We start from the raw sequence: 23,654 nt of genomic DNA, 5'->3' as shown, positions 1-23,654 counted from the left end.
CGCACGGGGCGTAGCCTACAGGTTTCTGGGCACAGCTGAGAGAACCAAACCTGGCCAAATTGCCCAAGGCCAGGTCACTTCCAGCCCCGGCTGCGGCTCCCTCGTCTCCGAGGCACCAAAGCAGTCACCAAATCACCTCTGCTGCCTTCCTGGCCGGCGAGGGGTCACACCAGCCAGTCCCACAGGCTGCCCCCCAGCTTTGGTGCTCAAACCAGGAACCCTCTAACTCCGGTGAGAGGTCGTGTAAACCAGTTTCACCAAATCCACCCGGATTCTTCCAGCCCCCGAAGGGACCAGCCCCAGTCCCAGGTCAGTCTGGACTCAGATCTCCCCCAGCTCAGCTCACTGGGCTGGTCCTTTAGAGTCGAACATCGAATGGGTTAATAAGAAAGGAAGAAATGGAACCCTTCTATTAATGCCGGAAGGCCGGGTTCAGCTCTTAGGGGTTTCCTGTCAAGGATACAACCAACCGGCTCGAGCCCCCACCTAGTGGCCTAGGACAATTTCACCCCACTTGCTGGGTGCCTGTAAGGCAGTTCTCCCCCCCCCACACGCTGTGATGGGGTTCAGGGGTCCCCCTGCACTGCACCCCGTCCGCTGGCAGGAGAGACTCTCACTCAGCAGGTACAACAGCAGGTTGATTAGGCAACAGATGTCCAGTTTCTCACAGAAGCGACAGCATAGCAGCCAGAGACAGTCCTTCCAACCTGTCCTGGGGGGAAGACCCCGAGGGGTGCCCCTCTGGGGTGTAGCTTCCCCCTCCTCCGGCTGGCTGCCTTCCAGCTCTCCCTTTTCCTAGCCTCTTTCCCACCCCCGATTCAAAACCCAGCTCAGCTCCTCCCTGCTCTTTGTTCAGGCAGAGGTGTTACCTGCCAGTTGTAGCCCCAGGGTCATCCTTAGCCACTGGGAGCTGCTGCTTGCCTCAGACATCCAGCCTGACTCACACAGGCACTCCCCACTTAATAACAAGAACCTACGCCAAGTTCACAGTGACAGATGCAGTATATCTAAGCAAGGGAGAGACAAACCCCTTTAACAAGATAGCAGCCCCATACGCTACAGAACCAAGTCTCTTGCTGGGGCTCTTTGCCTTTCCCCCCCCCACAGTTACAGGGTGCAGCTCTCACGGTGCAGTCCAAGACCCAGAGCCCACAGATACATCACCAGGGCAGCACCAGCTGTCCACTTGTCTGCAGCAGAAAGAGAGAAAGAAAGCAAGAAGAGGGCGAGAGGGGAACGTTGGAGTGGTTCCAGGACGTACATCAGTTACAGCTATCGGCGCAGGGCGCAGCGGATGGTGAAAGCTGCTGTCTTGAAAGGCTCTGGAAATACCTCCCCGAGGGACGGGCCCCCAGCCCGTACAGGCTCAGTTCATAGCAGAGATGGAGGCTGGAACTGTGTCTCAGGACTGAAGGACACAATGGCCCCAGCCCAAATCCTCTTCACAGATGCGTGGCAGGAAGTTCTGTGTTTCCAGGCAGGTACTCAGTGGTGCTCCCTCAATCAGGTCACGTGGTGGGACCCTGCCCTGGGCACATTCCCAGCTGACAGGTCTCAGTCAATTCCTGAGATGTGGGTCGGGCTCTGATGAGGCTTTTCTTGTTCAGCCCCTTCCCTGGCTGGGAGGTGACTCCACCTTCCACTGGGCATCCCAGCACTGAACATTTCTAATACAGCCACAGAGCCAGTATCCATAAGGCCATGTACCAATGTGGCCCAGACATACAAGCAGCATCAAGGGATTCAGTGAATCATCAGCTTTCACTGGACGCCTCACTTGGCACAAGGTTTGGTACAAATTCAATCCAGTAGTTACAGAAATGGATGTAAGTGCCAGTTGGTATCCACAAGAGCAGCGAGAAGTCCTGTGACACCTTAGAGACTGACAGATTTATTGGAGCATAAGCTTTGGTGGGCAAAGATCTGCTTCATCAGCTGCATCTGATGAAGTGGGTCTTTGCCCACGAAAGTTTATGCTCCAAAATATCTGTTAGTCTCTAAGGTGCCACAGGACTTTTTGCTTCTGAGAAATGGTTTTATATTTAGTGTAAAACTCCAGTATCCTCACACAGGGATGGGTGGGTGGATGGACGGATGGATGGATGGACGGAGGGGTGGATGGTTGGGTGGGTGGATGGATGGGTGGTTGGGTGGGTGGATGGATGGATGGACAGAGCAGTGGATGGATGGATGGAAGGGTGCGTGGATGGACGGGTGGATGGACGGATGGATGGATGGATGGAGGGGTGGGTGGATGGACGAATGGATGGATGGATGGAGGGGTGGATGGATGGGTGGGTGGGTGGATGGATGGATGGACAGACCCCTCTTTGGGGCAAGCTCCCCACAGGCCAGCACTCACCCACCCTAAGCAGCACCAGACCCGACCAGAACAGATGCTAAACATGCAGCTGTGTCTCCCCAGCTGCAGCAAGTGACACCCCCACCCCAGCACACCTTGGGCACCCTTGGGTTCTGTCCGCTCCCAGCATGCTATGTGGCATCTCCTCCAGGGCGCTAGATGCCCATCACAGCAGCGTGGGTGAAGCCAGACCACCCCATGAGCCCCAATAGAGCAGTGGAGACAAATGACCAAAGATGAATCCCCACATTCCCTGGGCGAAAACCACCTTGTCAGGCGTCTGCTCCGAAGCTGCCCTCCCCTGCGCCGGGCCTTCCACAGAACAGCCAGGGCCTTCAGCACCTCGCCCGGAGAGACACGAATAATCCGGGGCTCCACAGGCGGGTTGGATCTATGGCTTATCACAACAACCTGTCACCCCCTAACTCCCCCCCACCCCACCCCACCTGCCAATGACTGCAGAGATGTTCACTGGCCACTTTGCCTTCGAGCAGCTCTTGAAACACAAAGAACCTTAGAGTTGAAAGGGACCTCAAGAGGCCTCTCAGCCGATGGAATATCTTATCAGGGTTGTGCTTAGTGCCTAGTCCCTTTTACAGCCGAGTCTTTAACTGCTAGGACAGACTGTCTCTTTGCAGCGGGCAGCCAGGGTGGCTGACAGATGCCCCAGGAGTTTGCCCCTTGGCAGGCAGCCAAACTCAATGCCCAGTTTCCAGCACATTCGCACCACTGACCCTAAGGGGTTAATTAGCCAGAAGCCGGCTAGGGTTCGTTGGTTGTGTACAGCTCCATGCAATCACTGGAGGACTCAAGCTGAGAGTAGTGTTTACTATGATTTATTACAGTGAAGAGTTTAGCACGTAAGAGGCGTGAGCTTACAGGTAATTTAGATTATTAAACTTAACTTGAGTTACAATTTAACTTTAGTTACAACACCACCACCGACACTTAACCTATTAAATGCACACAGAAATAATACCTAGCAGGTATAATTCTCACCCCTGCATCGTCCGACTCCGGCGTTGCCAGCGTCTGTCATTCAATCCCTCGGGAAGAAGAGTACAAGAAGGGTGTCCCCTTACCCTGGGAGGCAAAGGCCCGTCCTGACCAGCAGATCAGGCGATTGCAGCTCAGCTCATGGCTGCTGCTAGGCCCTACTTTATACCCCTTGGGTCATGTACACATCTTCCTGAACACCAGTTGTGATGGTACGTCTCAGTGACGCCAGTCTCAAAAGACGGTTACTAGATGACTTTGCATTTGTTCGGTGAAGGTAGCCGAACGTTAGCCGAATCATTAAGACAGAACATTCTTTTCACAGGGGCGCAGGATTCCTCTCCTGGAACATTATGTGGGCGTATCACTTATCAGTACTGTTCAAGGGTAGCCCGAGGCCCCCAGCTCCGGGATCAGCCTGTCATCCCCTTTGTCTATTCTTCTGGCTTCCTGTGATTTCAACGACTCAGCACATCTGTGCCTTGAAGTAGTTACAGTGAGAGAAGGGGGAGGGGGTTGTCTGGCTACAAGGCCATTGAGACCAAGCACCGTCTGAGTCCCTAGCCCATCCCTGATGGACGCCCATCTACGCTTCAATACCTCCGGCGAAGGAGATTCCACATCCTCCCCAGGCGATTGATTCCAGTGTTTAACCACCCGGACAGGAAGTTTTTCCTCATGTCCAACCTAAACCTCCCTGGCTGCAGTTAAGCCCATTGCTCCTTGTCCTGTCCTCAGAGGCCAAGGAGAATAATTTCCTCCTCCTCCTTGTGACCCTCTTTGAGGTACTTGTCAACTGTTATCACGTCCCCTCTCCGCCTTCTCTCTTCTAAACTAAACAAGCCCAGTTCTTGCAGTCGTCCCGCCCAGCTCATGTTCTCTAGAACTTCCATCATTTGTGTTGCTCTTCTCTGGACCGTCTCCAATTTCTCCACCTCTTTCGTGAAATGTGGTGCCCACAACTGGACCCAACACTCCAGGTGAGGCCTGATTAGTGCTGAGCAGAGCAGAAGAATGACCTCTCATGCCTTGCTCACAACACTCCTGTTAATGCAGCTCAGAATCAGGTTGGATCTTTTTGCAACAGTGTCACACTGCTGACTCGTATTTAACTTGTGGCCCACTCTGACCCCTGGATCCCTGCCTGCAGCCCCCCTTCCTAAGGAGCCCTTCCCAGTCTGTCCGTGTGAAACTGACTGTTCCTCCCTGACTGCAGTACTTTGCATTCGTTCCTATTGAACATCATCCCATTGGCCCCAGACCATTTCTCCAGTTCGTCCAGATCATTTTGAATCCTGACCCTGTCCTCCAAGTCACTTGCAACTTCTCCCAGCTCGGCATCATCCACAAAGGTGATTAGCATCCTCTGTATGCCGGCATCTGAATCACTGATGAGCAGAACTGGTCCCAAACCCGACCCCTGCGGAGCCCCACATGTTGTGCCCTTGCTGCGTGACTGAACCGTTGCTAACGTCCCTCTGAGAACAGTTCTCCAGCCATCAGCGCACCCATCCTACATCTGAACTCCTCGCTCCAAACTATCTGCCCCATCCTGCTCTGAGCTGGAGAGTGCTGAGCACCTGTTCCTGCCCTGCAGGAGACCTCCTGGCACCCCCACAGCTTGTCCCTCCCACCAGCAGAGGTTAGAGCAGTGACAGGTATCACCTCCCGGGCCTGGTCTCCCAGGGAAGGAGACACAAGGGCGGGGCTGAGTCACTCTCAGTGGTGCGGCTTCCCTCTGCTTCCAGCTGTCCTGTTACACCGCCGAGCCCCAGTCAAGCTGCTCTTCATGTGCAGGCACCGACTGGCTGGCAGTGGGAGCGGGGCTGATCCGGACCGGAGCTCCATCTCCGATTTAGAAGGTGGTGGGGATGAGGCAGTGCAGAGGGTGCTGTGGCTGGGGAGGAGGAACTCGCCCTGGTGGGCAGTGGTTAACGCAAGGTGGGGGGCTCTTCCGGGAGGTCTGCTCTGGCTAGTGGGGATGCACTTGGGGCCTTTGTGGCTACACGACCACGTGAGCCCAGCGGGGGGGCGTCCTGTGCCCTAGGCAGCCCGAGCACCTCCCCCCACTGGGGGGCAGGGCAGCCACTCTGCAGTGAGGTGGGGCTGTGCTCAGGGCTGTGGGAGCTGGGGGGCAGGCACAGCAGGGGCTGGAGGGACCAGCGGATTGGGCTGTGGGGCTGGAGACAGAGCCAAGGGGCAGAACACTCAGGGGACTGGGCTAGGAGGGTGGGCATACGCAGCTGCAGCCTGGGGGCAGGGGAAAAATTGGTGCTCCAAATACAGCAGCGGCCTGCACGGCTGCATGCTCTGTGTAGGCCACAGGACTGCTCCGGAGCCCACGTTCAAACCCCCTCCTGTCCACACGGAAATGGCTCTAAACCAGGGCCTGGCAGGGTCCCAGCTGAGGGTCCCAGCACTGGTGCTTTTTCATGTGGACACGTCCCCGCTTGAGACATGACCCAGCAGTCCTCCAGTATCCTACCATGCCGTGGGCTGGCTGTCTTTGTCCTCTCTAGCCCCACAATCGCCCAGTGACGCGTGAAAGGGAAGCTGCTCCTCCTGCTCTTAGTGCAGGGCAGGGAAGTATTTCTGTGCAGCCACCTGCTGCAGAAGCCCCAGATAGCGACATGTTCCTGCTAATAGCTATTTGTACCTTGGTATCCTGCGCCCCCGCTGCACGTCCCAGCCCTGCAGCTCCAACAGCCACCAAGAACTGCAGGCAGCAAAACCCAGCAAATAATAGCAAAGTCCTTGCAACATCATCCCTGTTTTATTACAGTCACTCATTTTCTCGTAACAGTGGCCTGGAATTGCCCCCTCCCTGAGCACTCCATGGTTTATGGAGCTTCCAGCAAACAGTGAGCTCAGTGTGTTTGGGAAACCTGCCTCAGTATCAGCTTGAGCCGCTCCCTGGAATCTGCAGGTGACAAAATCCTTTCTCCTGGGTACGAGCAAGGTGTCAGTTTTTGTCCAAAATGTGCAGGGAGGAGGAAGGCTGAGGAGTTCTGCAGGTTTGCATGGGGACATGGGGGGAGCACAGGTCACATGCTGCCCCAGGCCTGCCAATGGTTGGGGGGGAGGGCAGTTGCCCCTCAGCTTGGCATTTCCAAGGGGCCCGGAGCGCCGGCCGACACTGCGGCTACTTTGGCATTGGCAGTGGTGGAGCTCCAGGCCCCTTGGAAGTGCTGCAGCAACACTGCTCCAGCTGTGCCTGGCTGTGAGGGCCAGGCTGAGAGCCGCCATTGGGGTGGCGCTGAGAGCTGACAGCCCTTGGCTTCACCCCTTGCATCACTGGCGCCACCCCTTGCATCCCCGCCCCCTCCCCTGACATCCCTGGCCCTGCCCATATGCCCCGGCCCTGCCTTTTTCCCTGCCCTCACCCCTTATATCCGTGGCCCTGCCCCTTATGCCCCTGGCCCCGCCTTTTTCCCTGCCCCCACCCCTTACATCACTGGCCCCGCCCCTTACACCCCAGCCTCGCCTTTTCTGGGCTACAGAGCCAGGCCCCCCTGCCACCTTGCCCTGGCCCATGGCAGCTGTCATCCCCGCTGATTGCCCCCTCCAGCCCAGGTGCCTGGAAATCACCAGACTTGCTGCTCGGGGATGAATGCCTCCGAAAGGAAAATTGGCAGGATCCCAAAGGGAGGGGCTGGGATGTGGGGGTGTCCCAGCCGGAGCAGCTAGAGGCTGGGGGAGGAGGAGCTGCATCGGGTGAGAGACACACACAGTGCAGGGTTCAGCCCTACCACAGGGGGCAGCAGGGACTTTTCCCACCACACACACACAGTGCAGGGCTCAACCACACCAGCAGGGGCAGCAGGGACACACACACACACACTCTCTCTCTCTCTTTCTCTCTCTGGGCTGTTGGGGGAAATCAGCCCCATGACAATCCCTGGCATCTCCCAGCTCCGTCCCTGATGGGCAGCTCCAGGCTCGTCCTCAGATGGAGCTGGATTCCTGGGCCAGCAGCGTCACCCCGCCTGAGACAGAGGGGAGAGAAAATGAGCCTGGAATGGCAACGGCGCTGATGGGATCAACATCCACTAGGCCCCAGCTGCCCAGGCAAGCTGTTCCCTTGTGGTGTTATGGGTGGCTGTTCTCCAGCTGCCCCTCCCCAGAGGTGGCTGCATCTCAGTCCAGGCAAGCCATCCCCGTACAGCATTGTGTGGCCATTCCCCAGCTGCCCTGGCCCACAGGCGTCTGCATCTCAGTGCCAGGTGAGCCAGCCCCCTGTATAAGCCACCCGAGCCCAGAGGTGGCTGCATTTGCAATGTCCCCCCCAGCTCACCGCTGAGCAGGAAGAGGGGGACGGAGGCCCAGCCGAGGCCCAAGGACCAGCCAAAGGAGAGGTGGGGCCATGTGATCTCTACGAGTTCAGCAAACTGGCTGGTGAACACGGCCATGGCGATCATGGTGCAGAAACCTAGGGCCAAAGCGAGCAGCACAGACGCCCCTTAGTGCCTCCTGGCACAGTCCCCATCCCACCCCCAGGGGGAGCTGCCAGGCCCCACAGCGGGCGCCTGGGGGTGCAGGGGATCCACAGGCCCTGAGGTAGTGTGGGGGGGAGGGGAGGAATTCCCATGGGAGGTACCTGCGCTGAAGCTGCCCACGGCAGAGACTGTGAGGAGGGGCACAGATCTGAAGCTGGGGCCGCAGAGCCAGGTCAGGAGGGTGAAGGCAGAGAGCAGCCCCTCCAGGAGGCCCAGCATCAGGAATAGCTTGGTGGCCTCAATGTAATCTGAGGAGACCAGGGTGCACAGGGCAGTGAACCCTCCAGCAAACGCAATAGAACCCAGGTGTCTGGGCTCCCAGCCCCCACCCGGCTCTAACCCCTAGACCCCACTCCCGTCCGTGCACTGCAGAGAGAACCCAGGCATCCTGGCTTCCAGCCCCCACCCCTCCCCACTCCCCCGCCACAGCTGGCTGGGGGCAGCAGCAGGTTCCTGGGTGGCGCCAGCTGCCCTCACCTGGCAGTTTCATGGGCATAACGCACATTGAATTCACACAGATCTTCCAGAGCCCAGAGTGGATGAAGACGTCGCTTCTGGCCTCCAGCCAGTGGTCGGAGCCCAGGGCGGCCAACAGCAGCAGAAGGCTGAGCATGGCCAGGGCGGCGCAGGAGACCTGGAGACGCAGCCTGGTGGGGGGAGCCGAGGGGCGGGGGCCAGTGCCGGGATCCGGGGCGCACCTGGGTTGGGGAGAATGAGGGTGAGGGGGAAATCCTGGCTCGGGTCGCTGAGTCGGGACAGAGCTGGGAGCTGGAGGGACCCATGAGGGTGTGTGGGAGTGTCTGGGAAGGACAGGGCTGGGGGCGTGAAAGGAGATGGGGGGTAAATGGAGGGGTTCTGGGGTTGTCCTTACCCAGACACCAGCCTCTCTGGGTCAGCAACTGCCATGGAACCTCCCCCGACTGGGGACCCCAGCCCCACCCCCACCAGGCCAGCTCACAGGCTGGCTGGGATGCATGTGCGGATGGATGGAGGAGTGCAGGAGATGGGTGTGCGGGTGTTTGGGGATGGCTGGACAGGGCTGTGGGGGCTCTGGGCTGCCTAAGGGACTCAGTTAAATTATCCCCCTGGCCCGGGGTGCCTGGGGCAGCCTGGACAGAGGAAGTCAAGGGCCGAGCAGGCTGCACAAGGGAGAGCCGATTTCCCCCAAGCTGGTGGCTAATGCCCTGATCCGAAACCCAGCTGCAGCCTGCCGACTACGCCGATGGGACCGATGAAAGGAGCCACGCACACAGCCCCCCAGCCTCAAGCTGCCCACCTGCAAATAAGTCCAATAAAGTGAAAAGTTACTTCAAACTCCTTCCACTGTACAAAATGTTGTTCTGAGCCCCCGACAGGCTAGCTGCATTACCAGCCAACACGAGCTGGGCTCTTCCCCCAGCCAGTCCTTTCACACAGGGCTCAGCAAGCTTTCCAAGGTGGAGCGCTGAAATTTGATCTTTTCACCTCTGGATGGTCCGAGTGTCGGTGATAATTTTAAGGTCACTAATAGTCCCTACACACGGTAGCATCCGGAATAAATACATTAAGAAGCAGCGATTTACCAGTTCGGTTTGAAATCTGCATCCGGGCGGGATTTTAAAATATCTAAACATGTCTGGGATTTTAAAGCAGTTTGTGCTGGATGTTCTGGGCTGGTGCCAGACCACGGATGCCACTGCGGTTGCTGGGGGCAAGGGGCTCAGCCGGTTTGGCTGGCAGCCCCGCCGCTGTCCTTGGGCAGGGAGAGCTGCATGGGGGAGAGGAGGGCAAGGCTGTTACCAGATGTGCCCATCACTCTGGGGTTCGCTCCTTTATTGGGGGTTCAAGGGGGAGGGGAATAATTCTACCCGTGTGCTGCTTGGGGCACTGGTGTTCCTAAGGAGTCACTTCTCCCCTCTGCTTGTTCCCTCCTGTGATGGAGTTGGGGGAGTGTATGTGTGAGACTCAGGCTGGATGTGTGAGACAAGCAGAGCAGCAACCAGTGGCTAAGGATGACCCTGGGGCTATAACCCAGGCTGGCAGGTAACACCTCTGCCCTGAACAAAGAGGAGGGAGGAGCTGAGCTGGGTTTGAATTGGACGGGGCAGTTAGAAGCTGGAGGGGAGAGGGAGCTGGAAGGCAGCCAGCCTGGCGAGGGGGGAAGCTACACCCCAGAGGGGCACCCCTCAGGCTCCTCTCCCCAGGACGGGTTGGAATGACTGTCTGTGACTGCTGCACTGATGCTTCTGTGAGAAACTGGGCCTCTGTCGCCTAATAAACCTCCTGTTGTACCTGCTGAGTGAGAGTCACTCCTGCCTGCAGCCGGTGTGCAGTGCATGGGGACCCCGGAACTCCATCACAACTCCCAAGGGAGCTTTTCTGCCCGACCCAGGGTCTGCAGATTCAGTTCTTTCCACCCTGGGCTCAGGACTGCACACACACATGCACACACCCCTGCACTCAGCGGGGTGGTTGCACAGCAGTGCCAAGCTGTGGCCCTCCCATGCCCCTGGGCTCAGTGGCTGGGTTAAACAGCGCTCTCAGCTGCATCCCCCCATGTGCCACCAGCCCCGTTCAGCGCCCCCTCCCCCATCCCCACTTCCACAGCACGACTGTTCTACTGGGCTGCGTCTACACGTGCACGCTACTTCGAAGTAGCGGCACTAACTTCGAAATAGCGCCCGTCGCGGCTACACGCGTCGGGCGCTATTTCGAAGTTAACTTCGACGTTAGGCGGCGAGACGTCAAAGTCGCTAACCTCATGAGGGGATCGGAATAGCGCCCTACTTCGACGTTCAACGTCGAAGTATGGACCGTGTAGACGATCCGCGTCCCGCAACGTCGAAATTGTGGGGTCCTCCATGGCAGCCATCAGCTGGGGGGTTGAGAGAGGCTGTCTCTCCAGCCCGTGTGGGGCTCTGTGGTCACCGTGTGCAGCAGCCCTTAGCCCAGGGCTTCTGGCTGCTGCTGCTGCAGCGGGGGATTCATGCTGCATGCACAGGGTCTGCAACTCGTTGTCGGCTCTGTGGATCTTGTGCTGTTTAGTGCAAGTGTGTCTGGGAGGGGCCCTTTAAGGGAGCGGCTGGCTGTTGAGTCCGCCCTGTGACCCTGTCTGCAGCTGTGCCTGGCACCCTTATTTCGATGTATGCTACTGTGGCGTGTAGACGTTCCCTCGCTGCGCCTATTTCGATGTGGTGCCGCGCAACGTCGATGTTGAACATCGACGTTGCCAGCCCTGGAGGACGTGTAGACGTTATTCATCGAAATAGACTATTTCGATGTCGCCACATCGAAATAGGCTACTTCGATGTAGCCTTCACGTGTAGACGTAGCCCTGGTGACCCACTCGACAGGCAAACCCCCCAGGAGTTCCGAGCATCGCGGGGGTCTCCAGCTCAGGGCCAAGAAGCGTTGCTGCAGGTTGAACGGGGAAGCCAAAACTACCCCCGAGCACGAGCGAGCCAGAGAGGACGACAAAGAGAGTGAAGCCACCAGTGTAACAATGAGAGTTATTCATCCCTGGGCAGTCAATGTCTGTGTAACAGTTCCAATAGCAAACAGACTGATTACAAACGTTGGGGCTGGGAAAGCATCGAACTAGTTGCATAAGGCAAGGTCAGGAGGTTGTGCCTAGAGAGAGATCTCACCACTCACACCATGGAGCTTGCAGTGGTCGGGGGGAGGGTCCCAGATGGGGATGGCAGCCGGGGGCAAGAGGGCGGGAGACAAGCAGAGCCCCCGGCAGGATCGGGCAGGAGACGATGAGGTCTCAGGGGAACTGATGCAGTTTCCATCCAGGCATCACAGCAGTTTCTTGAGCCAGGGTTGGTGTTTGTGTAGCGACAGGACGATAGTTCCAAGAACTCTGGGTTTGATTACGGGTGAACAGAGGCGAGACAATAGGGACAGCTCATGCCTGGCTGTGGGTGATGTTCCCTGGAGGCGCTCACAGTGCAGCCAGGCAGTTTCGGTATTTGGGTATCGATGGGACCCAGGACCAGAATTGGTCTGATAGTGACTAATTTGGGGGTGAGCAGAGATTTCCCATCAGGCACTGCTTCTCTGCTTTCGGTATCCCAGCGTTCAGTGGGGTCCCCGCTTTGGAAGAGCTGTTCTCCATGCTCTGTGCTAATGGACACGTCTCTCTGCTCCGTCTTCCATGCAGCTGAGGCTGGGGGTGTTTCCTCCATCCAATCACCCTTGTTGGTGGGGATTAGGGGTGTCCACCCCTGCCGGTTTCAGTGCTTTGTCTGGGGTTCAGGCAGAGGCCTGGGGGAAGGGGATTTGTTTTCCACGCGTGTCACTCCCAGGCTCCCCGAGAGCACAGGGCTGACAGGGGGTCCTGCTCTGGGTCCCCCAAAACACAGGGCTGAGCTCCCGCCTGCATGCCGGGGAAACAGGCTCGTGTTGTGTGTGCTGGGGGTTGCCGTTCCCGGCGTCAGTGCTTAAAACTAAAGGGTTATTGTTAAGGAAAAGGCAGAGACGAAGTTTGTTGTGCATGTGGCTGATTTCTTTGGCCCTTTCCTCCCTAGAGTCCATCCCGCCAGGCCTTCGTGCCAGGGGTGCTTTGCTGGCTCACAGAGTCCACCGTGGGCACACCCGGAGCTGAGTCTCTCAGTCCCTTGCGCAGACCTGCGGTCGGCAGAGCAGTTGCCCGGCGGTGAGGAGCAGGACAGAAGACAAAATGGGGGTGACGCAGCTGCCTCTGTATATCCCTGACCCTGTGGCCTGCACATCCTGGATCTCCAACACAAGCTCCCAGCATTGGGCCTGGATCCCTGCCTGTAGGCACATCCCTGCCTGGCCTGCTGCTTCCCAGGGCAGCCCTGGCCACCTGCTTGGCCCCTGCCAGGGTGGGCTGCACTGATGCAAATGAGTCTGGGGTGCAGCCAGTCACAGCTTTCCTGCCCCTACCTGGCCTGGCATAGCTGTGTCATCATGAATGCCCAGAGGCGGGGGCCTCTTCTCTGTGCGAAGCAGCCAGGTGCGCCATGGGGAGAACGAGGGATGCTCTTATTGAAGCGACTGCCTGCTGGAAGGTTCACGGCAGTTTCCTAATGCTGATGCGGCTACAGAGAATGTTATAAATCCCGTTCAGCATCACCCACACCATGCCTGAGCAGCCCCTTGCCTGCTCCATCAGAGGGTTCACTCCAGCCTGGCCTGGGACTGCACCCCCTCCTCTGTGTCACCCTCCCGCCTTCTCCAGTCTCTGTGGGGATTCTCAGCCCAGCACTGACCCGGATTAGCAAGAGTCCGGCTGGGGAACCCAGGAGTCCTGGGAACCAGCCCCTCTCCATTGCTCTGACCACTAGACCCCACTCCTGTCTCAGCGCCAAGGAGACAGCCCAGGAATCCTGGCCCTCAGCCTCTCTGCTCTCACCACTAGACCCAACTCCGCTCAAAGTCAGGGAGAGAACCCAGGAGTCCTGGTGGTGTTTGATACACGTCCATCTCCAAGGGCGAATGAGTCACCAGGCAGGAGGCTCTGAGAACAGCCTTTAATCTCCTTGGAGCAAATGGTCTGGCAGCAGCTGCGGGGAAGGGAAGGGAGCAGAACAGTGGGCGAGAGACCACCGGCTTCCACACGGACACGGACACAGACACAGAGCAGGGCTCATTCTCTCCAGCAGGGGGCGGCAGGGACACACACACACACACACACACACACACACACACACACACACACACACACACACACTCTCTCTCTCTCTCTCTCTCTCTCTCTCTCTCTCTCTCTCTCTGCAGAGCTCATCCTCTCCAGTAGGGGATGGCGCACGCGCACACACACACACACACACACACACACACACACACTCTCTCTCTCTCTCTCTCTCTCTCTCTCTCTCTGCAGAGCTCATCCTCTCCAGTAGGGGATGGCGCACGCACGCGCACACACACACACACACACAGGGCTGCTGGGAATCAGCCCAGCAAGGCTTCAGGCTCCATCCGGCCCCCAGCTTGGATATAAGGGGGGCGGGGGGGGGGGGCCCCCACACTCATCTTGAAGAGGATCCTTGGGAAAAAAATGTCACCACACCTGGGAGCAGAGGAGAGAACCAGAGTCAGGGCAGCGGTGGGGCCCCTGGGGACAGGCCAGCCTGCTCCATGCTGCTCCACCCCAGAGGTGGCTGCATCTCAGTGCTGGGGGAGGGCCCCATGCCACGTCTCAGCCCCAGATGGGGGACCCCTGTGTGAAGTGCTCCCCTCCCCGCTGCACTCACTGGTGAGGAAGAAGAGCGGGCAGGAGGCCCAGCCGAGGCCGAAGGACCAGTTGTAGCTGACGCGAGCCATGGGGATCAGCATGCCCTTGGCGCCCTGCAAGGTGTACAGGGTCATGGCCGTGGTGGCGCAGAGACCTAGGACCAAGGGAATGGCATGGAGCCTCTGCCCGTCACCCCACCTGGGGGGACCCCGAGCCACCCGCTCCTGCTCCATCGCATCTCCCCAGGCCTGACACGCTCATGACACCTCTGCCACGGTCCCCAGGTGGGGAGGTCAGCTGAGGTCTCAGCACCCCGCCGTGTGTGGGTGTGGTGTGCCGGGGCTCCAGGCTCTCAGGGGAGAACACCAAACACCTCTGCCCCTTCCCTTCCCCGAGGCCACACCCCTTCCTGAGGCCACACCCTTCCCTGAGGCTCTGCCCCTTCTCAGAGGCCACACCTCTTCTCCAAGGCCACTCCCCTTACCTGAGGCTCCACCCCTGCTCCCAACAGCCCCTTCCCACCCTTGCTTGCTCTCCCTCACCCCTGCTCACGGGGTCATTTTCACCAGGCTGGTGCAGGGGGTGGATGTCCGGGTGGGGGGGGTTCCAGATGGGGGTACCAATTTTGGGGTGGGGCCAGGGATTTCAGGTGCCGGAGGGGGCATATGGAGTGAGGGGTATCGGGGAGATGCTGCAATCCGGGGTCGGCTCATGTGAGGGTTAGCCCCACCTGGGCAGTAAGATGGGGCTTAGAGTGAGCAAATGGGGGAGAAAGCAGGTTTTCTTCCAGGCAGGTGAAAAGGGAGAGGCGTCCGTGTCTCCCAAAGGCAGTGCTGGATCTGTGCAGGGCAGCAGGCAGAGGGGGCGGCCGCTGGGAGGTCCGGATGCAGCGAAAACCAGCCACAGCCGAGGTGGGGCGGCTGGCTAGGAACCGTTCCCTGCCACAGCCCGCAGCTTGTCTTAGCCACAGGGACCGGACGTTACCTTGGGATCATCACCCTTTGGGCTTTGTCCCCTGCCCTGGCCCTCGCTTCCAGTCTCACACCTGGGGATGAAAGGAACTCGCTCGATTTCCAGGTCCCAGGGCCGTGGGGCCCTGCCAAAGCCCCGTGTTCGTGTCCATGAGGGCTGCGCCATTAGATCGGCGCTGAGCAGCTGCCTTGCTGTTGCAAGCCCTGTTCTGGCTGGCCCTGGAGATGTCTGTGAGCAGGCGATGACTGGCTGGGCAGCGAGGGGATTTGTCAGCGTGGGTCGCTGGCGTACGGCAAGTTGGGAGCTTTGGTTCTGTACTTGTACGTTCGGGTAACGCCAGCCGAGCAGCAGCCAGCCTGTTGGGCAGGGACCTTCCGAGCTGCAAGGCCCCATGAGGAGGACCTGACTCGTGCTGGGCCTTGGGAGATGCCAGTGCACGTCCAAGGAACATCCCTGGCAAAGTTCAGACTGGCCTGTGGGCGTGGAGCTCCTGCCTGCAGAGAACTGGCTCGTGCCCAGACCGGGGATTAGCCCACCCGGCGGCTCGTGGGACTGTTATTGTCTACAGTAAGACCCATGAGATGTAGCAGGTATAAAACGCCACCTTCTGGCCTCTTTCCTGCCCCAGCTGCCCCACAGCTCCAGCCTCTGGACAGTGGCTTACACAACGGGAGCCCTCAGCCAAAGGGACGAGGGTCCTGCCAACGGCAGGGAGGTAACCAGAGACTCGTCCTGAGCCAGGCTGTCGTCAGAGGCAAGAACTTTGCAGTTGGGCTCTGAATCCGATTCCTTCTAAAGGCCAAACTCGAGCTCTTGCTTTTACGAAGAAACCTTCGATGTTAGCTGCCCAAGGGCTGGCAACAGTGTGACTTGGGGTGAGGGCTGAGATGTATATTGGCCTGGCTGAGCAGCTGGTCCTTTGGGCTTGGAAGAACCTTCTATTTGACCAGAGAATCCGAGGGCGGAAAGGGAGCTCAGGAGGACATTGAGTCCAGCCCCCTGCCCAGAGCAGGGCCAACCCACCTAAATCATCCCAGCCAGGATCTTGTCAAGTCGGGTCTTAAAAACCTCTAGGGATGGAAATTCCACCACCTTTCTAAGCACCACATTCCAGAGCTTCACCTCCCTCCTGGGGAAAGAGTTTTTCCTAATATCCAACCTCCACCTCTCCTCCTCTAACTCCAGACCACCGCTCCTCATTCTGCCACCCACCACCACTGAGCACAGCCTCCCTCCACCCTCTTCAGAGCCCCCCTTCAGGAAGCTGAAGGCTGCTATTAAATCACCCCTCAGTTTTCTCTTGCATAGACTAAAGAACCCCAAATCCCTCAGCCTCTCCTCATAGGTCATATGCTCCAAAGTGCTCCACTTTCATTGCCCTCCGCTGGATCCTCTCAAGTGCATCCACATCCTTTCCGTACTGGGGGGCCCGGAACTGGATGCCATACCCCAGAGGTGGCCTCGCCAGGGCTGAGCAAAAGGTAATAAGAAGTTCCCTAGATCTGCTGGCAATGCTCCAACACAGACAGCCCATTATGCCGGTAGCCGTCTTGGGGACAAACGCACCCAACAGGATGAGGATGGGGGGACCAGGGTGGGGATGTGAGGGGTGGGCAGGTGGCGCTGCCTGTGGGCATTCAGGGAACAGCTCACCCTGGCGGGGGGGTGCCCAGGCTACAGCCACAGACCAGCACAAGGCACCCAGAGCATTGGAATGGGTGGAACTGCCCTGCTCCCTGGGCTGGGTGAAACCCCAGCCTGACTGCCAGGCTCCTGCTGGGGGAGGACACAGCGTCCCGGAGGTGCAGCGGGGAGGACGGATACCGGCACTGAAGCTGCCCGCGGCAGAGACCAGCGTCATGGAGACGGAGCCGAGGTGGGAGCGAAAGAATGAGATGCTGAGGGCGACGCAGGAGAGACACCCCAGCAGTGCGGCCAGGATCAGGCAACCCCGGGTGGCCTGCAGGAAATCTGCCGCAAGAGAGACCAGGGCTCAAATGGGAGGTACAGGGCAACACACCACCCCTCCCCTCAGGAGAGCCCAGGAGTCCTGGCTCCCAGCCTCCTCTGCTCTAACCCATAGACATTACTCCCTTCCCAGAGCTAGGGTTAGTGAATCCTAGGCCCTCCTCTAATAAGAAGACCCCCACGGCCTTACCAGACCCGGGCCTAGAACCTGGTGGAGGTAGCTGGTGGCAGAGGTGGGTTCCTTGGGGTTTCTGGGTGGGTGGCAGAGACGGGTTCCTGGATGTGCTGGGCTGTTGGTAGTGGTGGGATGCCTGGTGATGCTGGGCTGGTGGGAGTGGTGGGTTCTCTGGCGCAGCCAGGCTGGTGGTGGCAGTGGGATCCCTATTGTGCTGGGCTGGTGGGAGCGGTGGGTTCCCTGGCGCAACCAGGCTGGTGGTGGCAGTGGGATCCCTATTGTGCTGGGCTGGTGGGAGCGGTGGGTTCCCTGGTGCAGCCAGGCTGGTGGTGGCAGTGGGATCCCTATTGTGCTGGGCTAGTGGCAGCAGCGGGTTCCCTGGGGGAGCCAGGCTGGTGGTGGCAGTGGGATCTCTATTCGTGCCAGGCTGGTAACAGCGGTGGGTTCCCTGACAGCACGGAGCTGCCCTTACCTGTCACTTTCAAAGGTATCAGACACTGCAGGTTCAGGCAGTGCTTCCACAGGCCTGAATGGATCACATATTGCTTCTTCCTTTGCAGCAGCCAGTGGTTGGAGGCCAGAGCCGCCAGCAGCAGCACGAGGCTGAGCAGGGCCAGGGTGGGTCTGGCAACCCGCAGCAGCCTCATCGCGGGGGTGGGTGCTGGAACCTGACAAGCAGCAGCCGGGGAAGACAGTTAGTCAGAAACCCCAGCAAGGCCTTGTGGTGGGGTGGGGTGAAGGGGGGGGCAGGTGCAGGGGTGGATGGAGGGGGGCGGGGTGAAGACAGATCGAGGAGGAGGGGCCTGGATGGAGGTGGGGGGGCACTGGCAGATGGAGAGCCAGGGGGGTGAACTTACCCAGGCACCAGCCTCTGCGTCACCAACTGCCATGGAACCTTCCCCCCCGCCCGCCCTGGACCCCAGCCCGGCTCCCTAGATGGGGGGGGGTGGTGGATGCAGTGGGACGGAGGCACGGCTGCGCTCGGGGCTCACGGCGTTTGTGGACGGACGGGGGGACAGCCAGCCACATTCCCCCACTCTTGTCAGGGCTGCGCTGGGACCTCTGCTTTATTTAACACTCACCCCCCCTGGCATGCCCCATCTCCTTTGGGGGCTGGGAAATTCACCCTCCCAGCTCTCTGCAGCAGCTCCCCCTCAAAGGGTTAACTCCATCCCCCAGGCTTCAGTCTCAGGGTGACCCCCACCCCCAGGGCACCTCCCCCACCACTCTGGAGGTGGGTCCTATTCTCTCGGCCCATGACCCCACCTCCTGTGGGTCAGCCCCTGCGCCCCCCCACTCGTCAGGGGGTCTCCCATCCAAGCCCCCACCCATGCTTAGCAAAGAACCAATGCAGGGAGAGAACCCAGGAGTCCTGGTTCCCACCCACCCTGTTCTAACCACTAGCCCCTCCCAGTGCCCGGGAGAGAACCCAGGAGTCCTGGCCATCTTCAGCCACCAAGGGGAGTAAGTCACCAGACACACATCTCTGAGAACAAGCCTTTAATGTCTGTGGCCGCAGGGGGTCTGGCACAGGGAACAGGGAACAGACGCAGGGGTGCTCTGTGGCCGGGGGGGCGGGGCGGGGTCACAGGTCTGTAGGATCCCAAAGTACTGAAGAAACACACACACACACTCTCTCTCTCTGCACCCTGCTTGGGGCTAGGGGGGAGGGGGAATTCCTCTTGTGATGCTGCAGGCTCCCTCTGGCCCCCCAGTTCTGGGCCCCATCCCGGGGGGCCCTGTAGGCCCTACGCTCAGCTCTAGGAGGACCTCAGGGTGTGCAGCGTCACCACACCTGGGAAGAGAAAAGTGAAATGGGTTCAGGGCAGGAACACAACAACGGAAGCATCATCTGCTGCTAGCCAGCTGCCAGGTGAGGGGTCACTGCATAACCGCCCCCGTGCTCCACCCCAGAGGTGGCTGCATCTCCGAGCTGGGAGAGGGGTCCCTGTATTACCAGCCCCTGTGCTCCACCCCAGAGGTGGCTGCATCTCCGAGCTGGGAGAGGGGTCCCTGTATTACCAGCCCCTGTGCTCCACCCCAGAGGTGGCTGCATCTCCGAGCTGGGAGAGGGGTCCCTGTATTACCAGTCCCTGTGCTCTGCCCCAGAGGTGGCTACATCTCCGAGCTGGGAGAGGGGTCCCTGTATTACCGGTCCCTGTGCTCCACCCCAGAGGCAGCCGCCTGTTGACGCTCATCTCCGCTGCACTCACCGGTGATGAGGAAGAGGGGAAAGGAGGCCCAGCCGAGGCCAAAGGACCAGCCGAAGGTGACTTGGCCCTGGGTGATGGTCACGGCCGCAGCAAACTCCCCGGTGTACACGGCCATGGCGATCATGGTGCACAGCCCTAGCGCAAAGGGAACAGCACAGACACCCCTTAGTGTGGCCCACGCCCTGCCCCGGCCCAGCCCCAGGGGGAGCCACCAGCACCCAGAGCAGGGCCCTGGATGGGGAGGCTCCCCAGGGTGTGTGGGGGGGGCCCGGCTTGGGGGCTGGGCTTAGTGGAAAGGGAGGCCCCGGGAATGCGGTACCTGCACCGAAGCTGCCCACGGCAGAGACCTGGGAGAGGGACATGGAGCCGAGGCGGGAGCGGAAGAACGAGGCTACGAGAGCGAAGAAGGAGACGCACCCGGCCACCCCGGCCAGCAGCAGGAACGCCCGGGTGGAGCTCAGGTAATCTGTGGGAGCACGAAAGACCAGAGGCCAATGGAGAAGAACCTCGTGGGAAACTCCAATCTAAAACGATTAGGGGCTTGGAACAGGTCCCCGGTGAGGAGAGGCTAAGAAGATTGGGACTATTCAGTTTAGAAGAGGAGGCTGAGGCGGGACATGAGAGAGGTATATAAAATTATGGCAGGTGTGGAGGGGGTGAATAAGGAGAAGTTATTTACTTGTGCCCATAATACAAGAACTAGAGGACACCAAATGAAATTAATGGGGAGCAGGTTTAAAACTAATAAAAGAAAGTTCTTCTTCACTCGGCGCATAGTTCACCTGCGGAACTCCTTGCCAGAGGAGCCTGTGAAGGCCGGGACTGTAACAGAATTTAAGAGCTAGATAAATTGAAGGAGGTCAGGTCCATAAAAGGCTGTTAGCCAAGGGTGGGAATGGTGTCCTGGCCTCTGTTTGTCAGAGGCTGGAGATGGATGGCAGGAGACAAATTGCTTGATCATTGTCTTCAGTCCCCCGACTCTGGGGCACCCAGCACTGGCCACTGTTGGCAGGCAGGCTACTGGGCTGGATGGACTTTTGGTCTGACCCAGTATGGCTGTTCTTATGAGACTGGGCTTCCAGCCCCTCTGCTCTGACCACTAGGTCCCTCCCAGAGCCAGGCAAGAACCCAGGAGTCCAGGCTCGCAGCCTTTCTGCTCCAAGCACTAGGCCCCTCCCAGAGCCAGGTGAGAACCCAGGTGTCCAGGCTCCCAGCCCTTCTACTCTGACCCCCAGGCCCCTCCCAGAGCCACAAGAACCCAGGCATCTGGGTGCCTGCTGGAGGGAGCGGCTGGCTGTGGGGTTTCCTGGTGGAGCTGGGCTGCCCCTACCTGGCACTGCAGCAAACGTCCAACACCCTGAGTTCACGCAGACCTTCCACAGGCCGGAGTAGGACGAGAGGCGGCTGCTGCTGGTCACCAGCCAGTGGTTGGAGCCCAGTGCAGCCAGCAGCAGCAGGAGGCTGAGCAGGGCCAGGGCGGTGCAGGGGATCCGGGGAGACGCCATTGCGGGGACAGCCTGGGGGGGGCAGCGCCGGGATCTGAGGTGCACCGGGGGAGGTGAGAGTCAGCAGGAAACCTGGCCAAAGCAGCTGGGCTGAGCCTGCCCCCACCGGGCCTGATCCTGGCTCAGCTCCTGAGCTGGAGGTGTGGGAGGGGGCTGGAGGTGGGGGTGGAGGTGGAAGGGCATAGTTGGGGGGGACTCCGGGGGGGGTGCTGAAGGGCAGGAGGGAGGGGGTAGCAGTGACGGGACAGAGGGGCACAGGGGGATGGAAGGAGGGATGGAGGGGAGGGGGGAGGACAGACATTGAGTGGGCGGATGGATGGGGGTGCGACAGTGGAGGGGGGAAGGGGATGGTTTGGGGTTGGGATGGGAGATGGAGGGACAGGGATGGAGGAATGTGGGGGGGCCCTTACCTAGGCACCAGCCTCTGTATCACCAACTGCCATGGAACCTTCCCCCGCACCCGCCTGGGATCCCAGCCCGGCTCCAGCTGGGGGAGGGGGTGTGGGGGGAAGGGAGGGGGAGGGCGAGTGGGGGTGTCTGGGGGGAGGTGGAGGGGTGCAACAGCTGCCATTCGTTAATTCGTTGGGGACGTCTCAGCTGGGAAAAGAGATGCCCGGGGGTGGGGGGGTGGTCTGGGCAGTGGTCCCAACTTCTTCACTGCTAGTGTGGAGCCTCCAACACCCCCAAAACTGTTCACGGAGCCCCAGTCGGCCCCGACCTTTGCCAGATTCCCCATCGCCCCCAAGCCATTCCCAGACCCATCCAAGCTGATTCTAGCCCTTCGGCTCACTTTGTTAAGCGACGAAAGGACCCGCTGCAACCATGGCTGGCGGCTGCTCATAACGCGGAGGGAAGAGATTTCTGTCCAAAATACCAACGGCCACTTTGCCATTTATTGAAAACGTATTTTCTACACTTGGATCTGTTTGGTGTCCCCACCCTGTCCCTGGCTGTGACATTGAAAAGGTGCTTCTCCGGCCCTTGTTCTATGCGGCCGTTCCCAGGCGCTCCACCCCAGAGCTGGCTGCATCCCAACGCGGCTGCATCATCTGTGTTTCAGGGCAAGTCTCAGCCTGGTAGACAGGGTTTAGCAGCTCTGCTTGGCGGGATATGGGCCGTTCCCACCGCCCAGCCTGGCAGTGACAGATGCCTGAAAGGGATCAGGGAAGGTGGGAGGTGTCAGTGTTGTTGAAAGACACTTCTCTCCCCTCTCCCCTGCACCAGCTGCTCACCTGCCAGCCCAGCTGCAGGCACCGCCGCCCAGCACACCGCCAGGGACCATGCCCAGCTGCCGCCCACTTCCCTGGCCGCGCCGCCCATGAAGCAGCCCAGAGCCAGCGTGGCCAGGGCTCCTGTGAGACACAAGCCAAGGGGTGAGCCAGGCACTCCCCCATCTCAGTGCATTCGCAGGCTTTGTAAAGACAATGGGCAAATGGTCCCCTATGTCGTGGGGCTCCTGTTCCCCAGCATCCCACACCGCCGAGGCAGCTGCCGGGGCAGGGAGGTCCTCCGTGGGGTGGCTGCCCTGGTTCCCGGCACAGCAGCCCCTGCTGCCAGGGCCCCTTTCCATGGGGCGGCTGCCACGTTCCCTGGCCCCCCCCTGCTGGGAGGCTGAAGAGCCCCCATCCCCGGTGCCTCACTGAGAGGCAGCTGCCCCCATCGCGGACGAGCCCCAAAGTGGGACAGCCACCCCCAATCCCCGCAGGCTGGTGTCCCGCGTTTGCCATAGGGCGATGGGCAGAGCTGGAGGCAGGGAAGGGGGAACTGGTGGGGTTTGGGTGGGGGGCGTGGGGTGCCCCTTACCGGTGAGGAAGCAGAGGGCAGCAGCCCCTCGGGTCCAGGTGAGTCCCCTGGGGGCTGGGCGGGGGGCGAGCGCCAGTGCTCCACACAGCACAGAGAGGTACCCGGCCAGGATGGCCAGCACCAGGCAGCCCCGCGACACTCCCATGTAGGCTGGGGGCGGGAGGCAGAAACAGGGGGCTCAGGGACAGGCCCCTCTGCACCCCCTAGTCCTTCCCGGCTCCTGCCCTGGGGACCCCAACACCTGTGTCCCCCTGTAGCCAGTGGATGGCCCCTGCACTCCATGCATGGGACATTGACCGCTGAGAAGGGGACAGATTTGGGGGAGCTTCCCCCCTGCACCCCGGGTGCCCTGGGGGGGGTAGAATGAGCCCCCTTCTCACAGCCACAACCCCCCGTCTCACCGCCACCGATGACGGAGCACGCGGGACCCACCACCGGCCCACGAAGAGGTGGGTTAACCCGTGGGACTCCTCATCACGGGACCAGAGTGGGGTCGACCCGACGCCCCTACCTCGCTGGCCCTGGAGCGGGGAGCAGGCCCACAGCCGACACTCCCTCCACAGCCCCCGGTGCACGACAGCGCCCCGGACCCAGAGCCAGAGCCAGGACTCGGTGGCAGCAGACACGGCCAGCAAGACGGTGGCCAAGCAGGAGAGACAGAGCCCAGCTGCCCCCATCCTGGAGCCTGGCTGAAAGCGCTGTGGGGTGAAGTCGTGGGGGTGCCCACCCGTGGGGCTGGGCGGGGGTAACCCCCAGGACTCTCTGCCACTGGGCATTGGCCAGGTGTCCCTCAGGGTTAGTTCTGGTGGTCCCCACCCCTTGCTCTAACCAGGCCTTGACTCCCATGGTAACCCAGGGTTCCAGAACCCCTGAGCAACCTGCTGCCCACCCCCCAGTTCAGCCCTAGGGTCCCAGAACCCCTGAGGTCCTCCCGCCTCTCCACCCCTGTTGAGCCCCAGGGCCCAGCCAGCCCAGTC

General features: G+C 60.1%; 4 protein-coding genes across 4 annotated transcripts; all 4 read right to left on the bottom strand.

Moving 5' to 3' along the window:
• Positions 1 to 7,303: 7,303 nt before the first annotated feature.
• Positions 7,304 to 8,760, bottom strand: LOC142004053 (protein NKG7-like). The gene is made up of 5 exons (XM_074981475.1): positions 8,726 to 8,760; positions 8,332 to 8,552; positions 7,956 to 8,102; positions 7,653 to 7,787; positions 7,304 to 7,344 (listed from the first exon to the last, which is right to left on the bottom strand). The coding sequence occupies exons 1-5, from the start codon at positions 8,758 to 8,760 to the stop codon at positions 7,304 to 7,306; spliced, it is 579 nt and encodes a 192-aa protein (XP_074837576.1).
• A 793-nt stretch (positions 8,761 to 9,553) lies between these two features.
• Positions 9,554 to 17,803, bottom strand: LOC142004052 (protein NKG7-like). Its single transcript, XM_074981474.1, has 5 exons — positions 17,629 to 17,803; positions 16,838 to 16,984; positions 14,061 to 14,195; positions 12,748 to 12,800; positions 9,554 to 9,601 (listed from the first exon to the last, which is right to left on the bottom strand). Exons 1-5 carry the CDS (start codon positions 17,801 to 17,803, stop codon positions 9,554 to 9,556), a joined length of 558 nt encoding a protein of 185 aa, XP_074837575.1.
• Positions 17,804 to 18,916: 1,113 nt separating this feature from the next.
• Positions 18,917 to 20,874, bottom strand: LOC142004051 (protein NKG7-like). Its single transcript, XM_074981472.1, has 4 exons — positions 20,700 to 20,874; positions 19,689 to 19,835; positions 19,370 to 19,504; positions 18,917 to 18,951 (listed from the first exon to the last, which is right to left on the bottom strand). The coding sequence occupies exons 1-4, from the start codon at positions 20,872 to 20,874 to the stop codon at positions 18,917 to 18,919; spliced, it is 492 nt and encodes a 163-aa protein (XP_074837573.1).
• Positions 20,875 to 21,860: 986 nt separating this feature from the next.
• Positions 21,861 to 23,354, bottom strand: LOC142004050 (lens fiber membrane intrinsic protein-like). Its single transcript, XM_074981471.1, has 4 exons — positions 23,189 to 23,354; positions 22,678 to 22,827; positions 22,107 to 22,226; positions 21,861 to 22,024 (listed from the first exon to the last, which is right to left on the bottom strand). The coding sequence occupies exons 1-4, from the start codon at positions 23,352 to 23,354 to the stop codon at positions 21,861 to 21,863; spliced, it is 600 nt and encodes a 199-aa protein (XP_074837572.1).
• Positions 23,355 to 23,654: the final 300 nt, after the last annotated feature.

The sequence above is a fragment of the Carettochelys insculpta genome, chromosome 30, assembly GCF_033958435.1.
Source record: "Carettochelys insculpta isolate YL-2023 chromosome 30, ASM3395843v1, whole genome shotgun sequence".
NCBI classification, from domain to species: Eukaryota; Metazoa; Chordata; order Testudines; family Carettochelyidae; genus Carettochelys; species Carettochelys insculpta.
Note: the sequence above shows the minus strand (reverse complement) of the source record. Positions and strands in the feature narration are given on the sequence as shown.